The 12,092-nt window shown below is 35.6% G+C and overlaps 1 protein-coding gene across 18 annotated transcripts in view; it reads left to right on the top strand.

Annotated features, from left to right (window-relative positions):
* Window positions 1-12,092, top strand: part of ZNG1B (Zn regulated GTPase metalloprotein activator 1B) — an 84,845-nt gene that overhangs the window by 47,710 nt on the left and 25,043 nt on the right. For 7 of the 18 annotated variants that reach the window (XM_054677345.2, XM_054677341.2, XM_054677342.2 and 4 more), the window contains 4 exons: window positions 8,844-8,912; window positions 9,012-9,077; window positions 10,200-10,329; window positions 10,713-10,811. In XM_054677345.2, the coding sequence (XP_054533320.1) occupies window positions 8,844-8,912; window positions 9,012-9,077; window positions 10,200-10,329; window positions 10,713-10,811 (364 nt within the window). 18 annotated transcript variants of the gene reach the window in all.

Genomic DNA, 12,092 nt, shown 5'->3' with positions numbered 1-12,092 from the left:
AGTCCTGACTTCAGGTGATCCACTTGCTTCGGCCTCCCAAAGTGCTGGGATTACAGGCGTGAGCCACTGTGCCCGGCCTCAATGTATTTTTACATATATTTGTACCTATATATCTGTCTATATGCACATTCAAACACACATCCTTCTAACTCCCACTCAGGTCAAGATACAAAAGATATCCAAAATTGTAAAGAGTTCCTTTTTGCCCCTTCCTAGTCAAAGAAGGGGTAAGTGCTATTCTGACTTACTTAACAAAAAATAACCTTGAACTGGTAGGATTTTTTTTTGACGGTAGGATTTTTTTTGACGGGAAGAAGTAAGGAAAAGAGCAATACGGATGTTTTAAAATGAGAAGGTGATAATCTTATAGATGAGTAGGTCTCTGGTACAGAAGTCTTAGTGGAGAGTTGGTACTGGAATCCTGGTCTAAGGTATTAGGTTATAATTTGCTAGACAAAGAGAACTCAAGCAGTGCTGTCTAGGAGTGTTATGTAAGCTAGATTGGACTTTAGAGTCAGGAGACCATGCGGGAAGATACTGTGTGATAAGGGCCTGAAACATGTTGGTTACAGTGAGACTAGAAATGGGATAAATCCAGAGCTGTTTCACCAGTAGACTTGCCTGAATATCCTGTCTGACTGAGTATGGATCAGAAAGAAAAGAAGGGGTGATGGGAAACAAGCCTAGATTGACTAGAGAAACCTAGAAATAGAAAAATCGGGAAGGCAGAGTGATTTGGATGATAATGCCATATATTCAGTTGTCCCTGGTGGCCAGATATTATAGTATAGATATTATACAGGCAAAGAAGAACAGAGGGATAGAGTGTGAAGGTCCAGATTTTGAGTTTAAGCACATTAGGGGGCTTAGTGTTCTGGATGAAGAAAACATATAAAAGTTATTGTATGTTAGGTATTGTTTGCAAAAGAGTAGAAAATGGAGAAATAACCCAGTGGGTTAAAGAAGAAACAGACTAAATAAACAAACCTGAGTAAGTTGTTCCTAAATTTTATTTTAGAGACAATTCCTCATTTTGCTTTAGTTTTCTCAATTATTGCCTCACTTTTCTGTTTCTTTCTGTGTCGGCATACATGGAAAAAGGAGTTGATTTTAGATTCAAAACAAAAACTGGAAAAAAAAACTCTGAAATGGGTAATACCTAGGACCTAGTATGTATGTGTTATTAAGGCTCTATCCCTGAATTTTTAATGCAGTTATCTATTTTTCATGGATTCTTTGTTTATTCCCCATAAGGAACACCTGGGTTTGGAGAGTGGGAAGGTAGATGAGAAAACCCAAGTGACAAATAATGTTTAGTTTATTATTAGAACCAACTATGAGTTGTGACCCTTATCTTCTGCACTGGGAATTACAGATTTTTTCAGGGTTTTTCTAACGTGAAAAGAGTTTATTGGTGTAGGAAAACATCTGGTTCCAAAATATAGATCATCCTTCTTGAGCCCCATGATGCGTTATCTTAATTTTTAAAGCCTTTTTTGTCTCATACTGGAGTTTATCGTACCCCTTAAAAATATTAAGTCACATATTTAACCTGACAAAAGCAGAAATCATTATAAAAATCTTTAGGCTGGGTGTGGTGGCTTATGCTTGTAATCCTAGCGCTTTGACAGGCCAAGGTGGGTGGAATGCTTAAAACCCAGGAGTTGTAGACCAGCCTGGGCAACATGGTGAAACCCCATTTCTGCAAAAAATACAAAAAATTAGCCAGGCATGGTGGCATGTACCTGTAATCCCAGCTACTTGAGAGGCTGAAGTGGGAGGATTGCTTTAGCTTGGGAGTTCAAAGCTGCAGTAAGCCATGATTGTGCCACTCTACTCCAGCCTGGGCAACAGAGTGAGACCCCATCTCAAAAAAATTTATTAAGTTAAAATCTTTAACAATAAAGCAATTTTGAGTCGTATTTTGCGACATTCTCAATATAGTTTTCCAACTTGCATTAAAATACATTTTAAACATTTTTGAAGACTAAATTTATTTTTTTTTAACTGACAGTTATGTTTCATTTGACAACCTTTTGCTGTATATCTTTATGTGGACTTTTAGGTATTGTAGTGATTCCTTTAATGAAGAAATAAAATAATTGTCATTTAAAAATGCATATTATTATTACCTTATGCTATAAAAATAGTTTTAAAATAGAGTATGTTTATTAAGATTTAAAAATAAGTATAGTCATGCACTGCATAACAGCGTTTTAGTCAGACTGCATAAGATTACGATGGAGCTGAAAAATTACTGTCACACAAATACTTACCATTGTGTTATTATTTCCATACACTGTTCAGTACAGTAACATATATGCTGTACAGGTTTGTAGCCTAGGAGCAACAGGCTATACAGCATAGCTTAGGTGTGTAGTAGGTTATACCATCTAGGTTTGTGTAAGTACACTATCATGTTTGTATAACAACAAAATTGCCCAACAGCTCATTTCTCTTTATGTATCCATGACTGTATATTTTTTATTGTGGTAAAAAACACTTAACATGAGACCTACCTTCTTCCACAAATTTTTAAGGGTACAATATAGTAGCAGATCTCTAGAACTTTTCATCTTGCATGACTAAAATTATACCCATTGAACAGCACCTCCCAATTTTCGTCTCCCTCTAACCCCTGGTAACCACCATTTTACTTTCTGATTTGATGAGTTTTACTGTTTTAGACACCTGATATTAGTGGATTCATGCAATATTTGTCCTTCTGTGACTGGCTTATTTCACTTAGTGTAATGTCCTCAAGATTCATCCATGTTGTAGTATATGAAAGGATTTTTTTTTAAGGATACATAATATTTGGTTGTATGTATATTACCACATTTATTTTATCCATTCAACTGTCCTGGACATTTAGGTGGTTGTTAGTGTCTTGACTGCTGTGACAAAATAAGTACTTTTAAAAGTCTCACATTTGCAAGTTCAATTTGAACCTTTTTTTAGTCTGCTTGTACTTCTCTTATCAAGCAAGAAAGCACTTTTCTGCTTTTCCTATTACTAGTAACAGTGGAGATTAAATATCTCATGTTTTTGGGCGTTCTAGAGCCCAACACATCACCTGTTCCTTTCCATACTACCACAACTGACACTCTCTGGAAAGTGCCACCTCCCTGCAGCAGGCCAACCAGCACAAAAATAGTACATTAAACCAGCAAAGCTAAGAACCCTCAAAGAGTACATTTCACCCTCCTACCACCTCCACTGGAACAGGTGCTGGTATCCACAGCTGAGAGACCCACAGATGGTTCACATCTCTCGACTCTGTGCAGACTACCCCCAGTACCAGCCTGGAGCCTGGTAGACTTGCTGGGTGGCTAGTTCCAGAAGAGAGATAGCAATCACTACAACTCAGCTCTCAGGAAGCCACATCCATAGGAAAAGGGAGAGAGTGCTACATCAAGGGAACACCCCGTAGGACGAAAGAATCTGAACAACAACCTTCAGCCCTAGACCTTCTTTCTGACAGAGCCTACCCAAATGAGAAGGAACCAGAAAACCGACCTGGTAGTATGACAAAACAAGGTTCTTTAACACCCCCCAAAAAATCACACTAGCTCACCAGCAATGGATCCAAACTAAGAAGAAATCTCTGACTTACTTGAAAAAGAATTCAGTAGGTTGGTTATTAAGCTAAGGCACCAGAGAAAGGTGAAGCCCAATGTAAGGATATAAAAAAAAAAAGATACAAGAAGTAAAGGGAGAAATATTCAATGAACTAGATAGCATAAATAAAAAACAATCAAAACTTTAGGAAATAATGGACATACTTATAGAAATATAAAATGCTCTGGAAAGTCTTAGCAATAGAATTGAACAAGTAGAAGAAGGAAATTCAGAGCCTGAAGACAAGGTCTTCTAATTAACCAAATCCAATAAAGACAGAAAAAAGAATAAGAAAATATGAAGAAAGCCTTCAAGAAATCTGGAATTATGTTAAATGACCAAACCTAAGAATAACCGGCATTCCTGAGAAAGAAGAGAAATCTAAACGTTTGTTAAACATATTTGGGGGAATAATTGAGGAAAACTTCCCCAGCTTTGCTAGAGACCTAGATCCAAATACAAGAAGCACAAAGAACATCTGGGAAATTCATCGCAAAAAGATCATCGTCTAGGCACATTGTCGTCAGGTTATCTAAAGTTAAGATGAAAGAAAGAGCTGTGAAACAAAAGCACCAGGTAACCTATAAAGGAAAACTTACCAGATTAACAGCACATTTCTCAGCAGAAACCCTGCAAGCCAGAAGGGATTGGAACCCTATCTTCAGCCTCCTCAGACAAAACAATTATCAGCTGAGAATTTTGTATTCAGCAAAACTAAGCTTCATATATGAAGGCAAGATACAGCTTTTTCAGACAAACAGAGAATTCACCACTACCAAGCCACTAGTGCAAGAATGCTAAAAGGAACTCTAAATCTTGAAACAAATCCTGGAAACATATCAAAACAGAACCTCTTTAAAGCATAAATATCACAGGACCTATAAAACAAAAATACAATTAGAAAAACAACAAAAACCAAAAAAACAAGGTATACAGGCAACAAATAGCATGATGAATAGAGTGGTACCTCACATCTCAATACTAACATTGAATATAAATGGCCTAAATGCTCCACTTAAAAGATACAGAATTGCAGAATAGGTAAGAATTCACCAACCAACTATCTGTTGCCTTCAAGAGTCTCATCTAACACATAAGGACTCACATAAACTTAAGGTAAAGGGATGGACCAAGACATTTCATGCAAACGGACACCAAATGTGAGCAGGAGTAGCCATTCTTATATTAGACAAAACAAACTTTAAAGAAACAGCAGTTTAAAAAGACAAAGAGGGACATTATATAATGAAAAAAGGCCTTGTCCAACAGGAAAGTATCACAATCCTAAACATATGCACCTAACACTGGAGCTCCCAAATTTATAAAAGAATTACTAATAGACCTAAAAAATTAGACAGACAGCAACGCAATAATAGTGAGGGATTTTAATACTCCACTGACAGCACTGGACAGGTCATCAAGACAGAAAGTCAACAAAGAAACAGTGGATTTAAACTGTACCTTGGAACAAATGGAGTTAAAAGATATATACAGAATATTCCATCCAACAACCACAGAATATACGTTCTGTTCAACAGCACATGAACTTTCTGTAAGATAGACCATATGATAGCCAACAAAATGAGCCTCAATAAATTTTAAGAAAATTAAAATTATATCAAGCACTCTCTCAGACCACAGTGGAATAAAACTGGAAATCAACTCCAAAAGGAACCTTCAAAACCATGCAGATACATGGAATAACCTGCTCCTGAATGATCATTGGGTCAAAGTTGAAATCAAGATGGAAATGTAAAAATTCCTCAAACTGAATGACAATAGTGACACAACCTGTCAACCTCTGGGATACAGCAAAGGTGGTGCTAAGAGGAAAGTTCATAGCCCTAAATGCCTACATCAAAAAGTTGGAAAGAGCACAGACAATCTAAGGTCACATCTCAAAGAACTAGAGAAACAAGAACAAACCCAGCAGAAGAAAGAAGATCAGAGCGGAATTAAATGAAATTGAAACAAAACAACAAAAAAATCCGAAAGATAAATGAAACAAAAAGCTGGTTCTTTGAAAAGATAAATAAAATTGATAGACCGTTAGCAAGATTAGCCAAGAAAAGAGAGAAAATCCAAATAAGCTCAATAAGAAATGAAATGGGAGATATTACAACTGACACCACAGAAATACAAAAGATATTCAAGGCTACTATGAACACCTTTACATGCATAAACTAGAAAACCTAAAATAGATGGATAAATTCCTGGAAAGATACAACCCTCCTAGCTTAAATCAGGAAGAATTACCCTGAACAGACCAGTAACAAGCAGGGAGATTGAAATGGTAATTAAAAAATTACCAACAAAAAAATGTCCAGGACTAGACGGATTCACAACAGAATTCCACCAGATGTTCAAAGAAGAATTGGTACCAGTCTTAAAGACACTATTCCACAAGAGAGAGAAAGAAGGAATCCTCCCTAAATCATTCTATGAAGCCAGTATCACCCTAATACCAAAACCAGGAAAGGACATAACCAAAGAAGAAAACTACAGACCAATATCCTTGAACATAGATGCTAAAATCCTTAAGAAAATTCTAGCTAACTGATTCCAACAACATATCAAAAAGATAATCCACCATGATCAAGGGGTTTCATACCAGGGATGCAGGGATGGTTTAACATACACATGCGCGTAGCCAAAGCAAGACTAAGCAAAAAGAACAAATCTGAAGGCATCACATTACCTGATTTCAAACTTATACTATAAGGCCGTAGTCACCAAAACAGCATGGTACGGTTATAAAAATAGGCACATGGACCAATGGAACAGAATAGAGAACCCAGAAATAAACCCAAATACTTACAGCCAACTGATCTTCAACAAAGCAAACAAAAACGTAAAGTGGAAAAAGGATACCCTTTTCAACAAATGGTGCTGGGATAATTGGCTAGCCACATGTAGGAGAATGAAACTGGATCCTCATCTCTCACTGTATACAAAAATCAACCCAAGATAAATTAAAGACTTAAATCTAAGACCTGAAACTATAAAAATTCTAAAAGATACCATTGGAAAAATCATTCTAGACATTGGCTTAGGCAAGGATTTCATGAACCCAAAAGCAAATGCAATAAAAACAAAGATAAATAGCTGGGACTTAATTAAACTAAAGAACTTTTGCACAGCAAAAGGAACAGTCAGCAGAGTAAACAGACAACCCACAGAGAAGGAGAAAATCTTTCATAATAGATACATCTGAAAAAGAACAAATATCCAGAATCTACAATGAACTCCAACAAATCAGCAAGAAAAGCAGTCCCATCAAAAAGTGGGCTAAGGACATGAATAGGCAATTCTTAAAAGAAGATATACAAATGGCCAATAAACATATGGAAAAATGCTCAACATCACTAATGATCAGGGAAATGCAAATCAAAACCACAGTGCGATACCACCTTACTTCTGCAAGAATGGCCATAATAAAAAAATCAAAAAAATAGTAGATGTTGGCATGGATGCGGTGAACACGGAACACTTCTACACTGCTGGTGGGAATGTAAACTAGTCCAACCACTATGGAAAACAGTGTGGAGATTCCTTAAAGAACTAAAAGTAGAACTACCATTTGGTCCAGCAATCCCACTACTAGGTATCCACCCAGAGGAAAAGAAGTCATTATACGAAAAAGATACGTGCACACGCATGTTTATAGCAGCACAATTTGCAATTGCAAAAACGTGGAACCAACCCAAATGCCCATCAATCAATGCGTGGATAAAGTAACTGTGATATATATACATACAATGGAATACTCCTCAGCCATAAAAAGGAGTGAATTAATGGCATTCGCGGTGACCTGGATAAGATTGGAGACTATTATTCTAAGTGAAAGAACTCAGGAATGGAAAACCAAACATCGCTATGTTCTCACTCATAAGTGGGAGCTAAGCTATGAGGATGCAAAGGCATAAGAATGACACAATGAACTTTGGGGACTCAGGGAGAAAGGGTGGGAAGGGGATGAGGAATAAAAGACAAAAATTGGGTGCAGTGTATACTGCTCAGGTGATGGGTGTACCGAAATCTCACAAATCACCACTAAGGAAGTTAACCAACACCACCTGTTCCCCGGTAAGCTATGGAAAGAAAGAAATGTCTCATATGTTTCTGCCTAAATTGGTCTTTAATACTTGAGCGATTCTCTTGAGTTTGGATTATAAAATAGTTTTGGTCTTTTTGTATTTTCTGCTGTAAGCCTGTATGATTATGTAATGGTGAGTAAAATTGCTAGGCCAGATATGCAGTTCTAGGAAGTTATGCAAAGATGTGCTTTAGTATATTATTTTCTACCTTTTTAAATTCATTTTGAGCTTGGCTTTTGAGCCTCTATTTTCCAAGGTGGGGTGTATGTTTTTATAATGTTATGCTTAGCCCTTGTGTATTTTCATCTCTGAGTTTGAAATTTGGGGTTATATTGGCAAAGGGAGGTTTGGGTTTTAATTAGGTGACCTGTTAGAGGAAATGTTAAGCTTCTGTTTCTTTAGGGTAGACAGTGAGAGATTTATCAAGATAAAGAAGAAAAATAAATCCTAAAGTTAATATTCGATACATGATGATGTCACCCTTACTAAAGCCAAAGAGGGCATTATCCTATCATTCTCATCGCTAAGAACTCTTCTCCTCTTGGCACATGCTTATTCAGTTAAAGATAAGCCAAGCCTTTCTTTTGTATTTTTTTTTTTAAGAGAAGAAATTTACTTTGGTTTTGAGTTTTATTCCTGGCTCTGGGTAGCTTATTTTTTTGACCCTTATTTTCCCCAATTTATAAAATGAAATAGTTATCTTCACTCCCCAGGATTGTTGTGAAGAGTAAGTCAAAAAATAAAATGAGGTGACTCAGGCAAAAGTACCTGGCCCTGTGTAGTGAGTACATTGTATGTGTTACATATATTCTTATTGCTGAGAATCCATGAAAGAATGAATTAAATAATGAGGACCCTTTCATCAGGGTTTTTGAGTGAGTTTTTTAAAATACAAGGTAGTAGTTTGTGTAAATACTAAATCCATTGGTACCTGTGCAGAATGTAGTAAATGGAGTTGCTAATTCCAAAAAAACAGCACATATGCTGAGGAAAGTATAATACCTAATATATATGGTTTAAGCAATGTAAAATTCCATGAATATGTTCCTTTTCATCTTAAAATTTGTGATTTAAAAAACATTGATATTACTATAAAGAATTATTATTATTTCCCTTGATTTACAGAGTATTGTTACAATCACATTTGAAGTACCAGGAAATGCAAAGGAAGAACATCTTAATATGTTTATTCAGGTGAATGCAATTTTTAACTGATTAATGATTTATCAATGGTTTTGTTACATAGTTGTTGCTATTAGCGATGGTCTTATTAAAATATGTCACTTGATACAGAATCTCCTGTGGGAAAAGAATGTGAGAAACAAGGACAATCACTGCATGGAGGTCATAAGGCTGAAGGTACAGTTTACTGTTGCAGACTTTCGGACAAAGTCCTTTTCTTGGCTGTTATAAAAACTATATTTGGTTTTAAACAGAAACACTGGTTTTAGTACAAATCATCTTTGTCTACTTTCATTTTTCTTTATTATTTTCATGACTGAAAAGGAGCTTTGGAAATCACTGCATAAGGCTTGATTTATTTGCACAACTTTCTTTAGGGTTGCAGCTAGAACAAACCTGTGTGCTTTAAAATGTTGCCTTCTGCTCTCTGTTCCCGAGTACAGAGAAATCATGTTGCAAATCTCACTTCTGCTGAACATTATGCTTCCTGATGCATTTAGCAGACACTAAACATTTGTCATACTCTAAACAAAGTTACAAAGGACTAGAAGAATTCTTGTTCTGTATTTAGAAACCCACTCACATTACTTGATATTTGGGTATTTAAGTCATGAAAGGTATTTCTTCTAGGAAGCAGTGATTCTAAAGTGTATGCTTAACCAGTCAGCTGAGTGTCTACTCTTGTGTGTTCACAAGTGTGCACAAAGTTTTTGGTAAATTAAGAATATTATTTCAAATAAATTAATTTCATCCCCATAGGAGCCAGTTTATCAGATAATTCGTTTCTCATTTCTGCAAATCAATACACAATGAGCTCATATTCAGATAAATGTAATAGTTTTTCTTTATTTCATCATTGTTCATTGATTGCAACCCATTTCTAAAACAAATTAATATAACCAAACTCCTTTAACTTCTCAACTTTTCCCACTAAAACTGTGAAACATTATATAAAATCTTTAATCAATAGGATATGATACATATTTCATCATTTTGTTTCAGGTTTTGGTTGTGATAAATAACACTGAAAAACCATCCTAATATATGTATGAACTTTATCATTAGAAAAGGGGATTGTTCAAAAAAAAAATCAATACACAGAAACCTTTTTTGAAAATTAAAAACATTAAGAAACTTCTTGTAATTCACAAATAATTGGAATTAAGTAATTTTCTCAGCTTAAGAGTTTGTATTTTTTAAGTGAATATCAGTAATTAATCCATTAACATTGATGCTCTATTTCTGCTTTTAAGTTTGAACTGAGGCTGATTAATGTTCAGTCAATTCTCCTTTGAGCAGGGATTGGTGTCAATCAAAGACAAATCACAACAAGTGATTGTCCAGGGTGTCCATGAGCTCTATGATCTGGAGGAGACTCCAGTGAGCTGGAAGGATGACACTGAGAGAACAAATCGATTGGTCCTCATTGGTAAGTCTCAAAGGATTCACAGTTTTAAAACAAAGTGAAAAATATATTTGAAAGGGATATCATGTGCCACTTAAACAGATTAACCATTCAGGTCCTCTTTTAAAACTAAGCTTGTGGTCAATGTTTCATCTTTATCACGTTACAACGTTCGTAAAAGCTTGTTAGGACTTTTGTTCTTCTTCAGTTTTAGAAAAGTGGTTAATCCAAGGACCAATGTGACTTTGATGTACTGACCTGGAAAGTTAAAGATGGAATCACTCAATTACTATTCTTTTTGTAAATTTCTAAACACCATAAAGCATTTAATGAACTGGAATTGATAGGTGAACTGTGTCATTTTAATAAGCATAATGTAATCACGTCATATTTTGTTTTGTTTGCAGGCAGAAATTTAGATAAGGATATCCTTAAACAGCTGTTTATAGCTACTGTGACAGAAACAGAAAAGCAGTGGACAACACATTTCAAAGAAGATCAAGTTTGTACGTAACACTAGAGGCATTTCTTATCAAAAGGATTGGATAATAAAAATAAGTTTCTACTGGGTATATTTCAAGCATTTATTTATTACTTTAGTTACAAATTCCAATATACTTTAAAATGGTATTTGTTTTACAGCATACATAAAATGTAGCAAATCAGTACTGTAAAACATTTAACATTCATACAATTATATATAATATCCTTTTTTTTAAAGAATGGTATTTCACAAAATTATCTTTTGAAATTGGCTTTGGAGTTTACATATACTGAACATGAAAGTTTATAATAATGATGGTACGACTTTCAACATTGTCATTTTTTCTTAGAACTTCAGCTGATTGCAGAGATATAATGATTACATTGTTATTAAATTTTTTTAACACAAGTAAGTGTCACCATTTTATGACATGAAATAAAAGGTTATGACTGTTATTGATGTTGATGTTGATGACCTGATCACCTGGCTGAAGGAGTGTTTGTCAGGTTTCTCCATTGTAAAGTTACTCTTTCCCCCCATTTCATACTGTGCTCTTTGGAAGGAAATCACTATGCACAGCCTACACTAAAGGAATGGGGAGTTGTAATGTACTTTCTTGGGAGTGGTCTACATAATTAATTGAAATTCTTCTGCAAGGGACAGTTGTCCCTTTTGCTTTATTAGTTCGATCATTTATGTTTATCAGTGTGGACACATGAATATTTTATACTTTGGGTTACAATTTAATACTGCTTTATTTTGTTGCTCAAATTATCCCAGCTTTGACCATTGGGAACTCTTTCAGTTATCTCCTGTTCCCCCCTTTGATATACCTCCATCGATGTGGGTTTTGTGTTTTGTTTTTGAGCGCCTCCTTATTTTTCTCCTGTATTTTTAAATAACCCCAATCCCTATTGAAGCTGGCGCTAGGAAAACTAACAATACTCCCTTTCCCAGGTCATCCGATTCCTATGCTGATGGAGGAAATGTGCCTCACATGCCGGGGGCGCTGGGGAGTAGGCGTCTGGGATTTTGTGGTTGAATAAGACACCTGGCCTGGCCCTCCTGGAGCTTAGTTTAGTAGGTCACACAAGCAGTCATTGGTAAATTTGGGATTCCAACAAATCTGTTAGGCTCAAACCTGTCTGTTATTTGTCCTCCAAGCTTCATATAAACTGAGGAGCCTTAAAGGGTAAAAACTTGAGGAGCAGCAAAGTTTCAAAAAAAGATCAGCAAGAAAGCTCTTTTCCAGATTTTATCCTGAAGGCACTAGCTACTTTAAGCTATTTTTTATTATATTTTG

Source organism: Pan troglodytes, chromosome 12, assembly GCF_028858775.2.
Source record: "Pan troglodytes isolate AG18354 chromosome 12, NHGRI_mPanTro3-v2.0_pri, whole genome shotgun sequence".
NCBI lineage: Eukaryota > Metazoa > Chordata > Mammalia > Primates > Hominidae > Pan > Pan troglodytes.
The sequence above is the reverse complement of the archived record's forward strand: the minus strand, read 5'-3'. Positions and strand labels throughout refer to the sequence as shown.